We start from the raw sequence: 22,907 nt of genomic DNA, 5'->3' as shown, positions 1-22,907 counted from the left end.
ACGCAGGGACAAAGCCAATGGCCGTGGTTGGACGGTCTCCCGGGCGCCAGGAGTCCAGAGGAAGGACCAATGGCGGGGGCCCGGCGGCCGCGCGGGGGCAGCTGGGAACCCGGAAGTCGGCCGAGCCGCCATGGGCGTCCGCTCTGTGGCCATCAGCGCCTGCGGGCGAGGTAAGATCGATACCGGCGTCCGGTGGATGGCGGTCCGCGCTTGTGGGGCCGCTGTGGCGGCCGTGGTGGCGCTGCTCTCGGCCGCGATCGCGCTCCACTGGCCGCCGCTACACGCAGGTACCGGCCAGGGCCGCCCATGCGGGCGGGCGGGTGGGTGGACCCGAGTCGGGCGCCGCGGCGAGCGGGCGGCCCTGCAGGACGGACTCTGCCTGGCGCGGGCGCCTCCAGCGCTGGGGAGTCGGTGCGGCGGGCCTGACTGAGGGCTAGGTTCCCCTGCTCCCGGAAAACGCTGGGGATCTGGGCTAAACGTGTGGGAGACGCGAGCCGTTCCGTGAGCAGGGCCAATACCGGTGCCCTAGCTCAAAGTTTGCAAGTTCTTGGAGGAGGTGGGTGGGGTCAAGGTGTGGCTCACCCTCTTTCCTAAGCCCTACGTTTGGGGATTGTGTGCAGGGCCTTCTTTGAGAGATGGACTAAGTCAAGTGACTTATGGGATTCGGAGCTCCAGTTAGACCCTTATTTTTGAAGTTTCACTGTGTAACCTTGGCTAGCCTGGAATTCCCTTTGAAGAGCAGCCAGACACATCTAAGACCCTGTCCCAACAGGTGGAGCAGGAGGTAGGTCCCTCTTCAGATAGGACAGACTACGGAGGAAGAACTCATGGGTTGAGCAGATGGGTCATTTGTCCCCCAGATCTCCTTACATGGCTTTCGTTCCTTGTTTATGGATGGTTGTGTTTCTGACCTCCCTGTACATCATCCCATTTCTTACAAAGCAGAGAGAGAGAGAGAGCTGTTGTCTACCTGTGTAGACAGTCGAGTTTCTGAAGAAGTGACTTAGCCAGCATTCCCCAGGAGTAAGCGGCTGAAGTGGTGAAGTTTACTGTTTGTTGTAGGATTCATTAGGAAGGTTTGACCATGGCCTATGAACATGTTGATCACAGCCAAGGGTAAAATGTGGAGAAATGTTGGCTTTTGTTTTTCAATTTAAGTAGGTGGCACCTCCAAGTCTGTAATGACAGTCACGCCCATAAAAGGCTTTTAAACCCACCTTTATTTAGAGACCTTTTTCCTTGGTTTTTCTTGCCTCACGTTCAGACACTGATTCGTAAGGTTTTGTTTGTTTGTTTGTACTTCTCTAAAGTTTCATCACTAGATTGACTTGCTAAATGTCTACCACAGAATGGGTCTTAGAGTCTGTGCTTTGGGTGGGTCTCACTTAATGTATGGGTTGCTGTCATATGTTCCAACTTAGAATTCAATTCATCAAAGCACTTGGGGCACAAAAGTGGTGGCAGCTATCCTCAGCAAAAAGCAAACGGGCGCTACCTGCTTTTCCAGTCGAAGTCACTTATGTAAATAGCATTTACATTTTAAGTAGCCCCTTAATACTTTGGTGGGTATACCCACGAGGGTGGCAGTGAGCCAGCTACAACTTGATCCAGGAGTGTAAAGGATTGGGAAATCTAATCGACCTGCCTCCGGCCTTTCACCAGCCGAGCTCTCTGCTGTGAGGTAAAGGGACTGACTCTTCAGGGCATTCAGGTTATCCTAATGTGCCAGATTTACACTTGTGGAACAAAAGGCAGAAAGCAGCGTGTTCTTCGGTGACAGCAGAGCAAGAAACCTGTGTTGGTCTCAGGTGTCATCTTCTACTCTAGCGTTCCCTACTTCTTTGGTGTAGACGTCTGGTTGGCTGGCTGTGGCTGTGATCAACACCATGACCGAAGCAGCTTGTGGAGCAAAGGGTTTGTTTCACCTCCTATCTCCTGGTCACAGTCATGTTTAAGGGAGGTCAGGAAGGAAGTCGAGACAGGAGCTGAAGCAGAGGCCATGGAGGAAGGCGGACCACTGGCTCTGCTGACTTTGTTATACCACACACCTGTGCACCACCTGTGTGTGGTGTGTGCTTCCAGTGAGCTGAGCCCTCCTCCGTCGATCAGAGTCAAGACAGTTTCCCCACAGACATGGCCCCTCAGTTGCAACTCCTTCTTCCCAGGTGACTCTTGGTTGTGTCAAGTTGACAGTAGAAACTGACCATGACAAGAGGTCTGTGGACTTGGTGGCACTGTGTGGGACGTTTGCTTAATGCAGGAGTGTTAGGCCACACACAAAAGTTAAAGTAAGTAAGGATTGAGGTCCTTAAGATGGCCCAGGATAATCTGTCCTATAGCATTCCATCCCCCTAGCCAGCTCACCAGACAGTGTAGGGGCATAGTGTGGAGGGGACAGCTGTTTCAGAGGACTGGCCGGAGTCAGGCAGGGCACAGTGCTGCTTCGTGGTTGTGACTTCTTTTCTTCCTTTTTTCCTTCCTTCCTTCCTTTCTGGTTTTTTGAGACGGGTTTTTCTGTCCTGGCACTTGCTCTGTAGACCAGGCTGGCCTCGAACTCACAGAGATCCGCCTGCCTCCTGAGTGTGGGATTAAAGGTTTGTGCTACCACTGCCTGACAGGATTTTTTAAATTTATTTTTATCTTATGTGCATTGGTGTTTTGCCTGTATGTATATCTGTGTGAGGGTGTTGGATCCCCTAGAACTGGAGTTACAGTTGTGAACTGCCATGTGGGTGCTAGAAATTGAACCTGGGTCTTCTGGAGGAACAGTGTGTCTCTTAACTGCTAAGCCGTCTCTCCAGCGCCATGGCTTGGATTTTACTTGGCACTCATAGAGTTCTAGTTTAAAAAGAACATGCTGCACTTCATGACAGATTTTTCTTTTCCCTCCCAAATGACTCTGGAGAACATTTGAGAAAGATTTGACTCTTTTGGTTAATCAAGTGAATAATTTGGCTAAAGAACAAGTTATTTTGCCTTCAAGCGCCCACATTTTGGTAAAAAGGTGTAATGGAGTACATTGTGTTCACATCTTGGTGAGCCCTGAGTCACAGAGCACAGCCAGGAGATAAACAATTGGGGAAAGCTCCATTACTTGTAGCAGGTAAAGGACACAGAGTTATCCTCAGAGCAGTGCCCTCCCTGACTATATAGTGGGAGATCCCACTGGGGAGAATGCTCCTGTAAGAAAAGGCTTTAGGGGTTGCCACAACCTTAGTTAGGGTAACTTTTCTGAACATGCTCAGTTTTAGGTTCTTGTTCAAGAAGGAAAGATGCTAGATGGGTTTCTGGGCTGCTTAGCTCACAGTAGGAGAGTCCGTGCTGAGAGGGTAAATGACAGGTGCAAGCTCTTCTGGCGCTGCTCAGTTTGGGGTCAAAAAGGCATGGGCAGGAATATTCCTAGGCATGTTCAGTGAGTCTTTAGTTGTCTGTCAAAGGAGTGGTCGTAATAACCTGGTGACCCCGGCAGCCTCTGCAAGTCTCTCCAAGTGTTAACTGCAACAGAAGGGACAACTCCAAAGGTACAGTAATGGAGTGCCAGCTTCACTTGGCAGCTGACCATAGCATCTCGCCGTCTCTGGAGCCTGTTTCCTCATCTCTGAGTGGGTGGTGATTAGCTGTGCGGAGCAGGATGACCTTCAGCATTCAGCCTGGCACTCCTCACCCCAGGATCAGATACAGGGACAACTGGGACATCATGCTTTTGCCCCAAGTGATAGGAGGGGCTGCAGAAGAGCGGGGTTTCATACAGGTGTGGGCAGGAATGGAAGCCAGGTCTCAGGTGGCTTCAGAGGCTTGGGGGGCGGGGAGGTGTTTCCTCAGATGCCACTACTCCTGGAACAGATGTAGGCTATCTGTTATCTCTCACAGCAGCGGACAGTGAGTCCTGTGGCCCCTGATAACAGGCTCCTGGGACAGCGGCTTCTTTGTCAGGCCTGGAGCTTTTCTCTGCCAGAGGTTCCCTGTGGGCTTGGAGGTTGGTGAGAGATGGTTGGGCCATGGTAGTCAGGCCTGTCCTTACATCTGGGCCTTTGTGTGTACACGAGAGCCAGGGAGATAGTCCAGTCCATGGTGCTTGCCACGTTAGCACGAAGACCTGGACCTGTCCCCAGCCCTATAGAAAAACAGGCATGGTGCCGCACGCTTGTGCTCCCAGTCTTGTTGTTGGGGAGAGCAACAGGAGGGTCCCCAGGACTCCCTGGCCAGCCAGTTGAGCCTAACCAGCAAGGCCCAGTCCTCATGAGAGTGCCTGGCTCAGTCAGTAAAGTGCTGTGGCTCAGCCGCGGGGCTGTGGTGCTAGGGAGGCGCGGACAGGGGCATCTGGCACTTGCTGTTTGGCTCAGGGAAAAACCTGGCTCAAAACATAAGGTGGAGAGTAACTGAGGAAAACAACTAGAACTCTGGTCTCCACACATCTAGGCTCATGTGTGGCACACACACTACTACCCCCTCCACACACACACTCACATGTACACACTCACTACTTCCCTCTCCACACACATCTAAGCTCACATGTGCACACTCACTACTTCCCCCTGCACACACACATCTAGGCTCACATGTGCACACTCACTGCTTCCCCCTCCTACACACACACAAAGGGGGAAATAAGGTGGACAGCCCCTGAAGAGCAGTACCAAGATTGACCTCTGGCCTTCATGCGTGTGTATGCATGTGCACACACGCCCATGGGAAATAATGGAATATTTTCTTGAGCAAAAGTAAGCAAGGTCAAGCTGGAAGAGACTGAGATGACTTTCCCCCAAGGAGCTGAGGGAGCTTTGTCCTGAGTGGATTTGTGGACCTTTGTTTCAGGAAAATAGTGTTTGTTTCCGGGTATCCTTACATTCTATAGACTCTGTAGATAGCGCATAGAAACACATTTTATGATCGTAGAGAACATGTGCATTGGGTTCTGTGGTGTATACCAACATTTCCCTGTAGAAAAACTCACATCTACAGAAGTTTTCCAAGAAAAGCCAGTTAAATGGAGGTAGACACAACTCTACGTGGTGTGGTTGCTCCACAGTGCCACCTTGAGCCTAGGATGCGCTGTTTAGAGCCTTCCTAGGCAGTCTGATTAGTGTCTGATGGATACTGAGATGCGGTTGGGAATAATCGGATGGACGTGACTACAGCGCAAGGTCGCAGTCGAGAGCTTGCTCCCCAGGTGTGAACAGAGAGGAAGAGCCCTCCCGACTTTAAAGGTTGGGGTTGAAATGAGAGAGGACGGTGTTGAGTGGTGGCTCCAGCTATCGCTTGAAGGTCCCCACAGATGCTGCACAGTATGATGCTCTGCTGTCCTCGGACTGCATTTCCCCGAGAACTAAGATAAACTCGAGAGCTCGTGTGGGCAGCTGTGGGGAGCATGCTAGATGGTGGTTACTCTTAAGTCTCTAATGACTTCATTTTTCTGTTTTGCAGTTTTACAAAGAGCATTCTCCCTCCATACAGCACACTCGACAAAGGACATGGAGAATTTTTTTCAGTTGGTGAGAAACATTGTGCCTGCTCTAACCTCGAAGAAACACAAAGGGCAGGACGGAAGAATAGGCATAGTCGGGGGCTGTCAAGAGTGAGTGCTGGCTGTAAGACAGTCATGTTTATAAAGGCCACCCCTCCTGCCTGTCTGTCTACATCTGCCATCCATCTCTGCACCTACCTTTCTTTCCCCATCAGTCCGTCTGTCCATCCATCTGTCTGTCCATCCATCCGTCTGTCCATCCATCCGTCCATTCAGCAGCCAGACCTAGTTCAGGGACAGGCCAATCTCTGTGAGTTCAAGGCCAGCCTGGTCTCCAGACCTAGTTCAGGGACAGCTAGGGCTACACAGAGAAACCCTGTCTCAAAAAACAAAGAATTCCAGTTGAGCTTCTTAGATGGTGAATTTAGGGGTGTGTATTGTGGGGCACATCTGTGTTTGTGCTCCTGCCCTCTCTGGTTCCTCACGACGCAGTGCTTTGGCAGCAGGGTCCCTGTGTACTGTGCTGGTGACTGGCTGGCTGTAGACTCCCCAGAAACAGTGGTAGTGCTGCTGCAGTAACCTGGGGGAGATCATGCCATCTGCATCCCGTTTGTCAGCATGCACTCTGCTCATCCAGACCACCTCTCTAGAGACCGCTTTTCCTCCCTGGTAGGTCTGGGGGTGTGGCTTTGGCTTTGGAATGTTCCATTAGTCTGGCTTAGACCCTCCTCATATGTTGGCCTCTGTTACCATCCCAACTGTCCTCTCTTCCCTGGTGGCTCCCATGTGCTGTGTGGAGTGTGATCTCCTGTGGTCCTGGTCCATTCTGCAGTGTCTTGTGAAACCTCTGTCTGTGGGAAAGGGAGAGCGAGCGTGTGTGGTCCCTGTGTGGTCCTTTCTCTGGTGATTTGGACACACTTTGTTGACACAATTGTGGAAGAGCAGGTCACATGTTGGAGAATGGGCCTGGGTTCCGTGTGCTCAGCATTTGTCCCTGGTTTGTTGGTGGGTGGGAGGACATGGGTGAAAACCTATACCAGTGGCCATGAGCACAGTAACTCTGTATGTGAACATCATGCCGAGCATGAGATTGCCACGGGCCACAAGAGCTTAGATAAGAAGCTGGGAACCACAGAGCAGGGTGCAGTGACCCTGTATGGCTTCTGCTGATGTCACTCATAGAAGACAGGGTTCTTCTACTCTGAGGACCTGACTCTGCTGACTGCCTTGAGTTGGGGTCACCTCCACCTTCACCCCTACAGAACCCTGCAGCTAGCTAGCCCTGTCTTGTACCTGGTACAGAGTGCACACAGCCAGTGTTGAGAAATGGCCACAGTTGTCGTGTGAAGCATCTCTGGTTCTGACTCCTGTGTGAATGTTTACTGAGCATCTTACCTTGTGTTGGTAACCTGTTATTGGCAGATGTGTGTCGCTTCACTGAAGTTTTGACTTCAATTGTTCCCATTTCAGGTACACAGGAGCACCATATTTTGCAGGAATCTCGGCTCTGAAAGTGGTAGGTTTACCTCAGAGTGTTTATTGGGGTTCCTCTGATTAAAAGTTGGGTTATTTAGGGACCTGGAGAGATGACACTGTGTGTAAGAATACTTGAAATACACTCATGAAGGCCTGAGTTCACATTCCTAGCACACGCAAAAAGCCTGGCATGGCCATTCATGCCTGTATCCCCAGCATTGTTGAAGGCAGAGACAGGAGGATCCCCGAGATTTACTGACCACCAGCCTAGCTTCAGGTTCAGTGAGAGACCTTATCTCAGAGGAGTTTACCTTTTAATGCAGAATGTGACAGCCTTGGGTACTGCATGCCCGTTCACAGCTGCAGGAGGCTAGACATCATATGTCATAGTGTGAGAGATCAAGCTGCTCGAGGTTGGTCCTGTTGAACATGGCCTTCTCTCAGCCCACCTCTGATTTTATTTCTCAGGGTGCAGATTTGACCCACGTGTTCTGTGCCAGGGAGGCTGCGCCAGTGATTAAGTCCTACAGCCCAGAGCTGATCGTCCACCCCGTCCTGTGAGTCTGCACTGTGGGTGTCTTTACCTGCAGGAGAATTTTCACACTCGTGTGTCTGTTGTACTCTGGGTGCTACATGGAGTAGGAAAAGTATAATGAGGCCCAGGCCTTGTGGCGCACACCTTTCTCCCCAGCTAGGGCTCAGGCCAGAGGCTTTCTAATTGGAGGCCAGCTTGGACAGCTAACAGCCTATCAAATAAAACTTTTAAAAGGGTTAGGATGAAGTGGATATTTGATCCCCAGCACCATTAAAGAAAAGAAAATCAGGGGCTGGAGAGATGGCTCAGCGGTTAAGAGCATTGCCTGCTCTTCCAAAGGTCCTGAGTTCAATTCCCGGCAACCACATGGTGGCTCACAACCATCTGTAATGAGGTCTGGTGCCCTCTTCTGGTCTGCAGACAGAATATTGTATACATAATAAGTAAATAAATAAATAAATAAATATTTTTTAAAAAGATAAAAAGAAAAAAGGAAAGAAAAGAAAATCAGAGTGAGTGCATCATTGTGCATCAGCATAAGGCAGTGAGAGGGCTGGAGGGGGACCTGGGATATGGGGTGGGGGTGGGCACAGGTGCTGTGTCGTGTGGTATGTGGAGCAGGGGTGCCTGAGGCAGTGCTCACAGTGCCTTAGCTCTGTTCAGCTTGGTTCACTGGGTACCTCTGAGCTGAGCAGAACCTGTTCAGGGGCTCCCCAGAACTTCAGAAATGACGGGGCCCACATGTCGCCCTGGGCAGTGCCACCAAGGACTGAAACTTAGCTGAAGAAGCTCAGGACAGGACCATTCTTTTGGTTCCACTTTATCCACAATAAAAATCAAGTGGGGCTGAAGAGGTGGCTGAGCAGGTGACAGCACCAGCTGCTCTTGAGAGGACCCAGGTTCTAGTCCAGGTCCCCAGATGGCACTCCCAGCCATCCATAACATTAGTTTGAAGGAATCTGATGCCCTCCTCTGACCTCTGCAGGTACTATGTACACATGTAGTGCACTGACAGACATGCAGGCAAAAGCAGTCTTTAAATGCTAAAACAAGCTGCTAGGCATGGTGGTGCACATCTTTAATCCCATCACTCCGGAATCGGAGGCAGATGATCTCTGAGTTCAAGGCCAGCCTGGTCTGCAAAGCAAGTTCTAGGACAGCCAGGACTACACAGAGATTGGAAAGGAAAAAAAAAGCTAAAACAAAAATAAACCAGTACATGGAGAAGACTGAGAAGATGCAAGGGTCAGATGCATCCTGGGACAGAGACGGGATGGGATTGTGGGTCAGCTGCTCAGTGCTGAGCCAGCCCTCACTTGTGGTTTTCTGGAGTGTGCATATGTAGGGTACTTCCGGGAGCAGTGGCTAGGGAACTGTGGGAACTTCCCTACTGCTGGGCTGTCAGCTGGTGTAGGGCCCTTCTCACATGTGCGGGTTCATGGTTGTCCTCAGCACCACACACAGGCAGTGCTCTAAAATAAGCAACTGAGTGTCTTGAGAAACTGTTCTGTCTTTTTCCTATTCTAGTGACAGTTCTAATGCTGTTGAGGAGGTGGAGAAATGGCTGCCCAGGCTGCATGCCCTTGTCGTGGGCCCTGGCCTAGGTAGGGACGACCTTCTTCTCAACAATGTCAGGGTAAGTGGTGTCACTGTTAAGCACTCTGCCTCTCAGATACAGTATTGCATGCAAATGTTTCTTTTGTTCCTCAGGCTCAGTTGCCCGTTGTTGTTGGTCATTGGACCTCATCTTGGAAGTGGACGGAGCTGTGTTGTGGGATGGAGGGCAACCAGTAGTGGCGAGGGTCTTCCAGAGCAGAGCAGACTGGACGAGTCTCTTGGCTCCAGGGTTTTGTTTTGTATGAGCAGCCACAGACAGTAGAGGCTGATATGGGGTTTCCTATTGAGTTCAGGGAGGAGTTGGCAGGTTTATGTCCCTTCTAGTGTGACCCTGCTTGCCAGGGGTCCTGGTGCTGATTCTGTCTCTGTAGCTCTCAGTTACAGAAGTTTGCTGAGAAAAGTTGAATGGTGTGCTGTTGTGTGACTAGGCAGCATGTTGTCACACCCGCAGTTCATGTTGCAGTGTGTCAGGCCTCCTTCCGAACTGCAGTGTCCTGAACTCGGTGCCCTCAGAGACGGTGCACCTGGGACTCTGTCTGCTGGAGCCTGGGCTTTGCCATCTGAGGATCAGTCAGCCTTCTGATCTGCAGAGGAGGCTGGGGCTGCAGGAGGGATGTGTTGACCCTGTAGATGAAGTTTCTCATCCGCAGGCTGGTTTTGAACCCACGCCATCTAGGATGCTCAGTCATCACGCCATGTTTCTTCTGTAGCTTGTTCTGTGGGTCCTGCAGATACTTTCCTACGAGAGCACCTGGCTCTCGCTTCCAGATATTTTAATAGCTGTATCAGAACTGTGTACTTACTGTTAGGCTTCTCGGACTGTTTCTTCCTAAGTGATGTGTCTGCCTCCCGAGTGCTGCCATGCCCACGAGTGATATTTTAAATGCTCGCACACACACCTTCACAGGGCTCTGCTCCTGGGTGCTGGCACTCACCCTTCTGAGAGCCCCGGCTTATGCTGGGGTTCACCTTTCCAGTGCTTTGGTGACAGCTTTGGGCTGCTACTCTGCTTTATTAGGGAAACTAGAAGAGACCTTGGTGTCACATTACCAAATAGCCTGAAATCAGACATGAACCTAGATCTGAATGGCAGACCCTGTGGGTTGACAGGAAAGCCGGAGACACAGCCAGCAAGCTGGAGTATTGTTAAGATAGGAAATGAGCTTCTCTGGGACCCATGTGCCCTGTCCTTGCTTAGACTTTTGTGCCCCCCATTGGAACCCGTGGGCCAGTGCCAGACAAAATGTACGTTTCCTATGCTGGCACTTTCCTTGTGTGCTGACAGTTCTGTGTCAGCTTGATGCAAGCTAGAGTCATCAGAGAGAGGAGGGAGTCGGAATTGAGAAAATGCCTCTGTAAGATCAAGCTGTGCACAAGTCTGTACAGCATTTTCTTAATTACTGATTGATGGGGGAGGACCTAGCCCATTGTGGGTGGTGCCACCCCAGGCCAATGGTCCTGAATTCTGTAAGAAAGCAGGCTGAGGCTGGGCAGTGGTGGTAGTGCCCGCCTTTAATCCTAGCACTTGAGAGGCACAGACAGTGAATCTCTGTGAGTTCGAGGCCAGTCTGGTCTATAGAGTGAATGAATTCTGGACAGCCAGGACTGTTTGACAAACTGGTCTCAAAAAAACAAAGAAAGCAAGCCATGATGAGCAAACCAGTTCTCCATGACCTCTGCATCAGCTCCTGCCTCCAGGTCCTGTCTAGTTTGAGTTCCTGCCCTGGCTTCCTCCAGTGGTAGACTATAATGCAGAAGTATAGCTACATAAACCCTTTCCTCCCCAAGTTGCTCTTGTTCACTGTGCTTCCTATGACAAGTCACCCCAACTAGGACTCGGGAAACAAGGACCACGGGTGTTAGGCCCCAGTTACACTTACTTCGTCTTCTCGTGTTTTCTACTAGTTTGTTTATCACTTTTTTCTTTTAATCTTAAAAATGTATTTGTGTGCACACGCTGCATGTGTGAATGTGCATGTCACAGCATATGGGTGGAGGTCAGAGGTCAACTTTCCTAGTACCCTGTAGAGGCTTGGCACCGTTACTGTGAGCCATTTTACTGGCCCATCTGATTACCATATGCAGCATATTAGTTGATAATAACAGTACATTGATTAATATATATCTGTACTTTTTAAATGGGAAGCCTTTGAGGCTTTCAGAAGAGGACAAAGGATCAGTCCAGTGGGAAAAGGGTTTGCTGTTATGATCACCTGCTGTTTAAAAGCATGTGAGTAAAATGGTAGAGAGATGGGTGACAGTTGATTGGAGAATCCCCAGAAATCAAGTACTGCAGCGCGGCATGAGCTGGGCACTTGGCGATGCAGTTGGGGCTTGGTGAGCTGGTCTGGGAGCTGTGCTGGCTCTGCCCCTGCTGTTTTATAACTGGCTGTACTGTTTGCTTGCCTGTGACTGCATAAGCACTGCCAGCTCCTTCCTCCTCTTGGGGAGATGCACTTGTTCTGTGGGAAGGTCCCCTGTAGGCTTTCCAGCAGGCCGGGAAGCTACCGGGGTGAGGAAAGAACGAAACAGCCCGATTTTGGTAACCGGTGCTGGAGCCCAAGACTCTTGGACTCTGGCCCAGATCATTTTACTTTAGCCATATTTAAGCACAGCACAATTTTTGGAAAAAATATTCAGATAACAATTACCTCAGCTCAAGTGCACAACAGTTTAAGACATGTTTACACTGAGAGTCTTTACAAAGTCCTTCTGGCTTTTTTCACAGAAATGGGTACTGTAGATAGTCCCCAAGGTTTACAATCTAGGGAGCTTGATGGAGGTAAACAAGGGCCTGTGGGGTCAGGGTGGCCTGGCCCTAAAGTAACATGGAGCCACTCAGGCTGGTGTAAAGTACAGGTGACCTCACAAACTAGAAACAGTGCTCGAGATGTAAGGGGAAAGGGTCTAGGATGAGTAAACCATAAATTCTGGGGATATGGCAGAGCCTGTCTCAGACAGCAAAAGATCACCAGGTTGTAAAACCACATCCGTTCCTGACATTTCAGGGGGAGCAACTAAACCCCTCCTTCCACTGAAGGGTAAGCTGTGTCCAACTTCCCTGGCTTCTCCAGTGCTTAGATGTGTGCCCGTGGCTTTTTGCCCTCTACATTGTTCATCTTGTCTGCTTTTCTGGCAGGGCATTTTGGAAGCAAGCAAGGCCAGGGACATCCCTGTGGTCATCGACGCGGTGAGTGTGGCCTCTCATCTCCCCACACAGTCAGCACAGGGTCTCTGAGGCCCAGCGGTGAAGGTGCGTCCTTGTTCTGCACAGGATGGCCTGTGGCTGATAGCTCAGCAGCCGGCCCTCATCCACAGTTACCAAAAGGCCATTCTCACCCCCAACCGAGTGGAGTTCGGCAGGCTCTGGGAAGCTGTGGTGAGTTCATGGGCTTTGGGGAAGGAGGAACCTGACCTGGGGTGAAGTGAGCTCCAGGGCTGTGCCCATCTCAGGGCATGGGCCTGTCTCTGCAGGGAGGCCGACGTGCAGATCCCTAGAGATGTTTGCCCTGGGCTCTACCACGCATGCTTCTCATGCCTCCTGTAGCTCCCATATAAATGGATGAATGATGGTGTGGTGGGCTTTTGCCAGGGACTGCCTGCTGTGGTCACAGGCCCAGTCACTCCGTCCTCAAGTGCTAGCTGACTTACAGCCTCTGCTCCATGGAGAGTGGGGACAGAATGAAATAAAGTGAAGCCATGAGTCCTGATGGCACATGTCCCAAACCTGTGCTCTCTGTGGGGGAGGGGCACGCACAACAGCAGCATCCAAGTTTGTGTTGTTTCTACAACCTGGTCTAGTCAGGGAGAGGAGGACAAGTCGAGAGTAAGCGTTGGTGTCAGCATCCCTTGGAGGGTCTGGTACCAGGAATGTCCTGGCCACTTCATACTCTTACCCCTCAGCCCTTAGCAGTGCCCTTGATTTCTGTGGGCATGAACATCTGAGACTTCTCAGGATGAGTGCTCACCTTGCCTCCTGTGAACCTGTGTCCAGGACTTGATTTCTGTGCTTGTCTTGTAGCTCAATAGTCCTGTGGACACCCAGGGCCACAATGAATCCGTACTGAAGCTCAGCCAGGCCCTGGGGAACATCACAGTGGTCCAGAAGGGAGAGCATGACCTGATCTCCGATGGTCAGCAGGGTGAGTGGGGACCTTCCATGCCACCCGGAGGCTGTGCTGACATGATCTGGAAGCCTCATGTTGATCCATACCTGTTGGTACACGTTTAACTTGCCAGCCACGGCCTCTGTGTGCTCCTGAAGGTTTGCATGGGCTGTGGGGACACAAGGATGTTTGGGCCTTCACTGCAGGCTCAGCAAGGGTCTCAGACCTTGCACTTTGACTGACTTGAAACCATTTCCAGCCAGGTGTGGTACACACTCAAGCACACATGTATGTGTGCACACGTGTGCACGCACACACAGAAATTAAAAACATTTTCAGGAAGCAGGGTTGAGACAGAGAGCCTGCATACTCCTGGTTCGCCATCTCTACCTGTCACCTCCCTTTCAGTAAGGCGCCCACACATAATAGCAGCCATTTGGGTCTTTTGTTGGATTTTGTCTTATTATAACTAGACAGTAAAGGAAACCTCAGCACTGGCGTTCGCTGGAAATGTCAGTGCCTTTTCCTAGGAGCTGAAGAGTGGAGCAGAGTGGAGGCAGGGGGAGCTTGTGGGTGTCCTGTAAGTCTGCCACTCCGCACTCCCAGGGGTGGCCAGGCCACCATTATATTGTTAGTTCATGTAGCTGTTAGGGAGATATGGAGTCATTGACAGAAACCTGAATTTAGAGTCTTTAGAACACCAAGGGACACATGGTCATGTATGTGAACACACACATACCTACCCACAGCCAGGACAGGAAATGCACGGAATGGTCTCAGGGCAGCCACACCATAGTGACGAGGCACTCCTGATGCCAGCACACTCAAATGTAGCACCAGGGTTAAAAACATTTCCTAAGGAAACCATTTTCACGTGCACAGGTATATAGTGGTTAGTGGGAGGACCCAAGGAAGGTGCCCGGGCATGCTGCTGGTGGGGTTCTGGAGACGTGTGGAGAAGGCGTTTGGGCTGGGCTCAGGCTGTGCCCTGCAGCACTGCTCTCTCAGGAGCTCATCCTCCTGGTCTGGGGTGGAGGGCCTCCTTGGAACAAGCAGGGAGGGGGGCAGCTCACGGTGTTGGTACTGATGTCTGCTCGCATCTATCCTGACAGTGCTTGTGTGCAGCCAAGAAGGCAGCAGCCGCAGGTGTGGGGGCCAAGGAGACCTCCTGTCAGGCTCCCTGGGTGTCATGGCGCACTGGGCCCTCCTTGCTGGACCAGAGAGAACAAATGGGTATGGCACCCTTCCTTTCTCCTGCTTTGATATCATTAATGCCCTCAGCTCTCCAGCAGCTCACATGTCAAATTCCTGTAGTGTCCTGGGTGAACTATCAGTGCTCTGTGGGAGACATCTGCTTCCAAAGGTCCCCTGTCGACACACATGCTAGACCCAAAGCTACCAGCTGAGGGTGGGGCCCTGGCGGCCATGGTTGGTTAGGGCACCACTGTGGAGAATTCAGCAGTGGCTTCTATAAACTGAAGTAGAGAGCAGACAGGGTGGAGGGATGGCCGTCCTGGACACTGGTCTTCATAGGTGTGTGATCTCTGAGGCAGCAGGATGCTAAGCTCACAGATTGCCCACACATAATGTCCTGTGGACCATTATGGCCACATATACTAGGAATGAGGTGCCCAGTCAACACCACTGGAGGAAATGGTGTTTCAGGTGGACGTTAGTTTCCTCAGTTCTGCAGGGGAGTGGCGGTTCTAGTTTGTCCTCCAGCCCAAGATGGGTGCACAGTAGAGTAGCGGGTCTGCATGCGGACCTCAGGTGTCCCTCCACACGCTAAGAAAACCAGGGAGTGCTGTTAGAGCCTCACACCAGGAAGAGCTGCTTCCCTCTGTTGGGTTCTGGGCCATCTCCAGGATGGACCCAGGGCCTCCTAGTGCTCCCAAGGCCTGTGATCTGCCACTGAGCCATACGCCAGTCACAAATGCAGGTGTCTGGGCTCAGCTGCAGTTTACTTTAGCTGCCTTCTCAGGGCCCAGCTGGCTTGAGCTTGCTATTTGGGAGTTGAAGATAGAAATGGGTGGAAAGTCAGAGCCCAGAGCTCTTGACAGGGTCTACGATGAGGCCTTTGATTCTGCTCTTGTCTTACAGCTTCAGCCCACTACTGGTGGCTGCCTGGGGTGCTTGTACCCTCACAAGGGAGTGTAATCATCAGGCTTTCCAGAAGTACGGGCGCTCCACAACCACCACAGACATGATCGCCGAGGTAGGACCTGCCTTCAGCAAGCTCTTCACGACCTAAGCCAGTGCCGACTGAAGGGTGCCACAGACTGTCCTCTGCGTACCGAGCCTAAACTAGCTGAGAGAGAATTTAGGACACAGCCGTCCATCCTGACTAAATAGAGTTGAGGTGTTATGACACTAATGTGCTCTTGTGCGGTTTTCTTGGCTTCTCGGCAGTAACAAGGAGAAAGTGAAAATAAAGATCTAGCAGCCCACCTGTATGGGGCTCCGAGACAGCACACTGGAGTCTGTTCTTTGCTTCTCGCTCCCTTCCATCACTAGGCACCCCTCACAGGGCTCCAGTGTTGGAGTGGACGGTGGGTGCAGGGTTTGGTTTTAACTGAGGTTCACAGACCCCCGTGAGCATTTTCAGGCCATATAGTTCTCTACTCAGAGTCTGGGTGTTAACTTGATGAAGGAGTTCAGAACGACCAGTGACCATGCACCTGGAGATCTTAGAGGCCCGTGGGAAGGGCTGGAGACTTGGGTGCCATTGGCACTAGGGCATGGCAGGGAGAACTGTCACCTGTGTCTGTGTCCCTGCTGCTCACCGTGGCCTCTTCTCCACCTGCTGAGCCTCCCTCCCTAGTGTGGCCTGGCAGCTGCATGCCTTAGTTAATGGGGGTCTGCTCTTTGGTGCTCCTCGTGTCGTCTAGTCCTTTGTCATGGGGCCAGCTCGCCATGTCTAGAAATGTCTCCTGAACAGCTGATGTGAACTTAGGAAGGGAATGTTGAGAATGTGGCCGTCGTGGCACTGCCCTACTAGGTTTCCAGGCACTTGTGGACACACAGCAGGCAGCACAGGCTCACTTTACTGTTGGCTAAACAGCCACAATTGCAACTTTAATATAAAGTTTTCATCACAAGAGCAGGCACCATGGCATGGCAGCACGTGGGACTGCAGCTGCCTCATCCTCAACTTTCAGGTTTCTGGTGTGTCGTCCGTGGATCCAGCAGTTCCCAAGTGGAGGTTGTGCTGCCTCTGTCCTGAAGGAGAAGGCTCTGATAGGTCTGGCATCCTCTTACTCAGGGAGACAGGTCAGAAAGTGAAGTTGGAGATAGCAGTGGGATGCCAGGAGAGGGAGCCAGCTCCTTGCCCGCAGGGGTGGAGTTTGGCAGCTCTTACAGCTTATATACCCTCCTCCCACACTACCTCTACCTCTGCCATCTCTCGCAGAAGCTGGATGACTGGCCACTGTCTTGCGACATTGGTGTCCCCTGTATTTGCAGTATTGCTAACCTTAATATTGATGCCGTGGGTGGCGAGGTCCTGGCGCAGGGCGTCGCATGCCTCTAACAAGGGCTGCCTCTCCTGGAGCTGCTGTCTCCGAGCTGCGCCAGTCGCCCCGGGTGTGGCCAGTGCGTACTGGCGGACCTTCAGCCTGAAGCGCACAAGTTCATCCACCACACAGTGCAGAGCTGCTGTGCCGCTGTCTCCTGAAACACACTGAGCCTCCTTTAAATGAGACACTGTTAATGAGTATGCCCAGCAAGGCGGGGTCCCCCGTCCATAGCCTAGGAGACCACACTCAACTAGGTACTGGGCTGAGACCTGCTTGGGTCTTGTCTTCATCAGTTTCCTAATGCTGAATCTTTCTAGGGAATCTTGGAGGGTGAATGAGGCTAGCTAGCACCAGACTGGCTCTGAGAAACACTTCATTCTCTCACTGGCTCAAGTTAAGATGGTAATACCTACTTCGGTCCCATCTAGGCCTCAGCAACAATTGTAGATGTGACAAGTATCAGCAGAATCCTGTCGTCTCAGGAGAGTCTAGCAGCCTAAGCCTTACGCATGAATAAAGACAACCCTTTACTGAGCTCCCATAAGCCATCTGTCCTGTTATACACTGGCTGATGGACCCAAAGCTGGTCCCCTGTTAAGGCAAAAACAAGCCAGCAAGAGGCCCTAGAAAGGACTACAGAAGACTTGGCAGGAGTGCCAGAGTTGACACTCTGGCTGACCTTGTCAGAGGCGTGGCGAGGCTCCAGCCCAGTGAGTGGAGAATGCTTTGGGAGGGTGGCTCTGAGAATGCCTCGTCTCTTCCAGAACAGCCCTAAAGCTGAAGGCACAGCAGAGTGAAGTGAGTGAGGAGGAAAGGGGCCCTAAAGGGGACTTTTTTTTTTCTTAAAGATTTATTTATTATGTATACAGTGTTCTGTCTGTATGTATGCTTGCTGGCCAGAAGAGGGCACCAGATCTCATTCTAGATGGCTGTGAGCCACCATGTGGTTGCTGGGAACTGAACTCAGGACCTCTGGAAGAGCAGTCAGTGCTCTTAACTTCTGAGCCATCTCTCCAGCCCCCTAAAGGGGACTTTAGAACCCACAGTGACATCCGTGCATGGGGCCAGAGAGTACCAGCAGAATGACGTGTGCACAGAGGAGAGGCCACCCAGAGAGGAGCTGACCTGTCAGCTACGGGGGCTTCTCCCTGGTGAGAGAACAGGGTAAACCGGGGCTGAATGGAGCCGTAGATAGGTGCAGTAGCCAACTTAGATATGATCACATGTGCTTGGATGCACACACCTCACCTCCACGCACTGAGGCCTGCATGGAGAGGGTGATGGGACACAATAGGGAACACGGCCAGCCCCAAAGCCATGCTTAACTGAACTGGAATTGAGTAGATAGGAGACTTGTGTGTTCCTTGTGGACCAGGCTGGCTTCATAGGACCAAGGCCTCTCCCACTTAGAAGGGAGAAGGGGGTTGTGGAAGAACCTGGTAGCCTTGCCCTATCTACTTGGTACAGCTGAACATCACAGGAATGGACATCCAGGGTCTGGGACAGCCGTCACTACACAGGCAGATGGGACCTCCCACACAGCTGGCTTACATCAAGGTCTGGGAAGGCAGAATCTTTCCAGCAACTGGACCTGTGCTGTGCAGGAACCACCAGACAGGTAGGGAAGCCCGAGGGCCTCCTGCAACCAGAGATGCCAACTGTAGGGACCAGGGACCCACTCATGCCACTACCATCTCATACGGCTCGGGAAAATGTCTTCATGTGCACCTTTCTGTACCTGGAGTATCAGCTTGTACACCCTAGGCTGACTCGCTCTGCTGCAATCTGGTCAGTAGTGGAGTGTCCGCTAACAGGCACCCTGCGCCTCCAGCCAGGGACTAGTCACCTTCAGTAACACTTTCCAAAGGAGAGGCCAGTGTGCAATAGGTCAACAGTTTCAGAACGCAGCATTTGAAGAGATGGACGTACCTGTCGATTTGCCAGAGAAATCCCAACGGTCTCGAAAAACTGCTCAACGTAGGAGATGATGGCGCCAAACACAGTGGGACTTCTTGGGCCGCCAGCTTCCTGCAAGACGATGGATGAGGTCAGAGCGTTTCTGCTTTGGCTTCTATGGGCTCTTGCACAGTTAGGCTCACTGGTACTGTGTGCCTCCGCCTGCCTTTCATACCACGGCAGTACCTTGCGAATCTAGGTCCTGTGGATTAAGCACAGCCACCGTACAGTGCAGGGCATGGTAGAGGGAAGGTGATGGGAACTGTGGGTCTCGGATTTGAGCAGAAAACAAGGGAATCCTGGAAAGTCTGGTGTTTGTTGACTGACTCAGAGAGCCTTGAAATGCCAAGCCTCATTCCTGGAATGGCAGTGCCAACCTGTTCCCTAATCAGCTTGTGTTCTCCTTCCCTCTAGAGGAGCCCCCAGAGGTGGCCAAGTGGTGTGGGACTCACAGGAAGTGACCCTTGGAAATGAGAAGGCTGAGGGTAAGTTTGAGGAACTCTGGGATCACCCACAGCCAGCTTCCCTGAGTATGGTTGGTTTGACCCGCTGGTGCCTCCAGAGTGTGTAATGTGAGCCTGAAGTGCTGACAGTGTCACTCAAGAATCCAAAACTACAAGGCCATCTGGAGCCGTCCCCCCCCCCCCCCAGTGCTGGATCAGGTGGCCCGAGACCCAGTTGGGTGGCATCTGAGTCCAGGTCCCAGCAGACAGCTTCTCATTGTTGGGTGGGTGGGGGTCCCGGGGATTGAACTCACAGCCTTGTATGTGCTGGGCAAACACTTCACCACTGAGTGACGCAGTCAAACCACCTCCCTGCTTCAACAGCACTCAGGGTGGCAGCAGACAACACAAGCATCTGCACATCAGGAGCTAGAGCTGATCCACCCGCTGCCATGTTCCTGTGTTCACTACTGAATGTCATAGATGGGGGCTGCCCCCAAACTGCCAGCTCTGGGAGACAAGTCTAGATGGTTGTAGAATCTGGCCATTCCTTCCCTAGGAGTAGCCCCCGCCCTGACATCCACAGCACTCACGTTACCTTCGAGACTGCCCTAAGCTGTCTGTTGGCTTGGTGCACAAGGTCCAGGATGGCGTTCACTGCCCTCGGCGTGTCAAAGTCATTGGCTAGCGCAGCCTTCACGGCCTTCTTGGTGATGCTCAGCCTGGAGTGAGATACGGGAGTCACCTGTCGCGATGAGGCAGATAGGGGGCTCCAGCAGCCCTCTGGTGCCCTAGGCTGGCCTGCCACCAACCCTGAATACACAGACATCTTTCCCCCAGAAGTAAAAATGTTTACTGTTTTGTAACAAAATCTCGAGCTACCTCCTTAGCCGAATAAAGTCTTGAGCGAAAAGAGCCTACCCACAGTGAGTGCCCAGCAGCCACCTGGGTGATTCTGCAATAGTCAACTGTAGATGTGACAACCCCTCCCCATCAAATGTGGCAATGCTGAGCCACTGGACCAAGATGGAAACATGCCAACTCTAGATGACCACAGCATGCAGGGCTCAGGAGCAGAAGGAAGCGGGGATGACAGCTGGCAGGAGGGGAGGCCGGTGGCCTCTTCCCTCTAGCTACCTGTCCCTAAAGTGGCATGAGTGGGTGGGACTGCTTACCTCTCCCACAGCACATCCTCACCAACAGGGCCACAGGTCAGCTGCCCTCTTACATAGGCTCGTGCGTCCTCTACAAAAGAAGTCAGCCCCAGCAGGGTGTGCTTGGCTTCCAGCAGGGTACTGTCACTGTATTCAATGGCTGCAAAGGAAGGGATGGTCACCGAGGAAATGCCCGGTGTGCCCTGAAGCACACAGTACCTGAGAAACCAGTGGAAGACAGTGCCGTGGTTAAAGGGCTACCTGAGAATATGGGCCCTGCCCTGAACAGGTTCCAGCCAAAGCTGTCCTGGAACCTTCTGGGTAGCAGGGCTCACACAGGGATATGTGCATAGGTGGGCAGAGGCTCTGAAAGAACAGCCTTGCCTTGGGCACTGAGCTTGTGTTTCCCAGGCTCACTTCTCCAATAAACCTGGGGCAAGCCAACAAGCACAGTGCCTGGATGGCCTTGACACAGGCCCACATTCTGCCTCCCCAGGCACATGAGAGCCAGCTCACCTGACCTATAGCTGGTGCGCATGCAGAAAAGCCGGAAGACGTCGGGGGAGAAGGTCTGCAGGAAGTCCTAGAAACAGAACACGGCAGCTGTCGCACAGGATTGTAGCACCGGCCATGGTGATGCAGGGGAGTACAGACAGCATGAACGGGGAGGTTTTCGCCCAACCCTCACCATCACTGATTCCTCCGGAACTTGTGCATCGTTCACCCCATTCCCACAGTCTTCATACCCGCAGGAAGGGCTGAGGGGGATACCCGACACTCCTGTGGACAAGCCTGGGAAACAAGTTCTACTATTGGAGCCCCGTACCTGACATTGGCTTGAGATGGGCAACTGTTGCCAGGGGACCTGGTGACTGGCGGGGACAGTGTGCACAACGGGAAGAGAGTACAACAGCTCTTGTGAGGTCAGAACAAGCTGACACCCAGACTAAGGGTTGGACTGCCCAGCCCATGTGATGGCACTGTTCCCTGACCACTGACAATGCTCTAATTTATGACACCCAGCAGGTTATTGACTTGACTTGAAAGCCTCCTCCCTGAAAACCAGCTTTCATATTACCAGGAGGCACTACGCAGGCTTCCAAAGGAAGGAGGCAACCAATGGTATAGCCAGCTATGATGCCCACGGACCACAGGAACCCAGTAACCAATGGTGCTAACCAGCTATGATGCCCACCACGGACCACCGGAACCCAGTAACCAATGGTGCTAGCCAGTTATGATGCCCACAGACCATAGGAACCCAGCAACCAATGGTGCTAGCCAGTTATGATGCCCACAGACCATAGGAACCCAGCAACCAATGGTGCTAGCCAGCTATGATGCCCACAGACCATAGGAACCCAGCAACCAATGGTGCTAGCCAGCTATGATGCCCACAGACCATAGGAACCCAGCAACCAATGGTGCTAGCCAGCTATGATGCCCACAGACCATAGGAACCCAGCAACCAATGGTGCTAGCCAGCTATGATGCCCACAGACCATAGGAACCCAGCAACCAATGGTGCTAGCCAGCTATGATGCCCACGGACCACAGGAACCCTAAGGGTGCAATAGTGATGCCCAGCCTTGGAATTAACCAGCAACTCTTCTCAGCTGGACATAGGCCTGCTTGGCACTGGAAACCTAGCCAGCCACATAGGGCTAATGAAGTCACAGATTTGGAGGGGAACCTAAACCACCTACCTCTTTATGACACCAGCACAGTCCCTAACTACATTCTAAATATTTGTCCTTATGCTCACAGTGTAATCCTCACCCCTCATCAAGGAAACTTCTCTTTGTAATGGACAGAGACCATAACAGAAGGAGCCCAGTTTCAACTGATCAGTCTACAACATAGCTCCTACACCCAAGGCTCAGGGATCATTGTGGGAGACTGGGCAGAAAGAGTTGAGGAGCCAGATAATAAATAAATGAATCTTTAAAAAGCAAAATAAAATGAAAGTTGCCCCCATGGGAGAGAATGTGGGAAAGGTGAGCAGAGAACAAGGCTCCACTCAGGACATCCAGCAAGCCCTCCTGATGTGGGGCCGGGAGTCCTGGAGACCCCTTATGGAGCAGAGTGGAGGCAAGGAATGCAGGGAGGAAACGAAGCAGGCACTTTCACTTCACCCCTGCCAGGCCGGCTGTCAAACAGTCCTGAGCCAGTGCCCGGAGACTTCCCTCGACCCCTCCAGCCCTTCTGTTTAGCCACAGTGGTCTCTGAGTCACAGCCTGTTCACAGAATTGTCCCTCACTGATCTCACTCCCTCATCACTGGCTGGCGTGAATGAGCATGCTCGGTGGCTGCTGCTCATCAGGCAAGGACAGGTCCCAGAACTGCCTGGCTACGATGGACAAGACAGGCTGAGGAAGTGCAGGGCCACAGCGTGGGTGGGCACAGAGATGGCCTCCGTCCATTCGATCATGGACGAAATGGTCCAGTCCAGGACTGCTCAGCAGTAACCCCGGAGCAAAGCAGGAATGCACCACAGTGCAGGGGAGTTGGCATTCCTTCCCCAAGCTGCACTGGGCTTACATACGAGTGTGTGTATGTATGTGTCTGCATATGTACAAGTGTATGCATGTACACAAGTGTTGTGTGCACGTGTGAATGTAGGTGCATGCGTCTGAATGTC

At 52.1% G+C, this 22,907-nt stretch overlaps 2 protein-coding genes across 10 annotated transcripts in view; one reads left to right on the top strand and one right to left on the bottom strand.

Moving 5' to 3' along the window:
- The first annotated feature begins 13 nt into the window (after positions 1-13).
- Positions 14-15,669, top strand: Naxd (NAD(P)HX dehydratase). 4 transcript variants are annotated; one of them, XM_050136927.1, is made up of 10 exons: positions 14-170; positions 5,425-5,575; positions 6,935-6,980; positions 7,409-7,497; positions 9,003-9,111; positions 12,232-12,282; positions 12,367-12,471; positions 13,114-13,234; positions 14,311-14,431; positions 15,299-15,669. In XM_050136927.1, the coding sequence occupies exons 1-10, from the start codon at positions 131-133 to the stop codon at positions 15,447-15,449; spliced, it is 984 nt and encodes a 327-aa protein (XP_049992884.1). In that variant the 5' UTR covers positions 14-130; the 3' UTR covers positions 15,450-15,669. The 4 variants fall into 4 exon arrangements, with proteins under 4 accessions (XP_049992884.1, XP_049992886.1, XP_049992883.1 ...); XM_050136926.1 differs by having other exon boundaries at positions 116-287; XM_050136929.1 differs by lacking the exon at positions 14,311-14,431 and having other exon boundaries at positions 15,299-15,405.
- Cars2 (cysteinyl-tRNA synthetase 2, mitochondrial) overlaps positions 13,243-22,907 on the bottom strand; it is a 29,488-nt gene continuing 19,823 nt past the window's right edge. For 3 of the 6 annotated variants that reach the window (XM_050136915.1, XM_050136916.1, XM_050136921.1), the window contains exons 10-15: positions 20,783-20,849; positions 20,288-20,426; positions 19,711-19,834; positions 18,643-18,741; positions 16,671-16,886; positions 16,241-16,417 (exon numbers count right to left, since the gene is read on the bottom strand). In XM_050136915.1, coding sequence (XP_049992872.1) covers positions 16,346-16,417; positions 16,671-16,886; positions 18,643-18,741; positions 19,711-19,834; positions 20,288-20,426; positions 20,783-20,849 — 717 coding nt within the window. In that variant the 3' untranslated portion in view covers positions 16,241-16,345. Of the gene's footprint in view, positions 13,368-16,240; positions 16,418-16,670; positions 16,887-18,642; positions 18,742-19,710; positions 19,835-20,287; positions 20,427-20,782; positions 20,850-22,907 lie in introns of those variants that run through there. The other 3 variants (XM_050136917.1, XM_050136919.1, XM_050136920.1) reach the window with 2 other exon arrangements.

The sequence above is a fragment of the Alexandromys fortis genome, unplaced genomic scaffold (assembly GCF_014885135.2).
Source record: "Alexandromys fortis isolate MF-2015 unplaced genomic scaffold, M_Fortis_MF-2015_v1.1 scaffold_3, whole genome shotgun sequence".
Taxonomy (NCBI): domain Eukaryota; kingdom Metazoa; phylum Chordata; class Mammalia; order Rodentia; family Cricetidae; genus Alexandromys; species Alexandromys fortis.
This window is presented reverse-complemented; position numbering and strand designations above follow the sequence as displayed.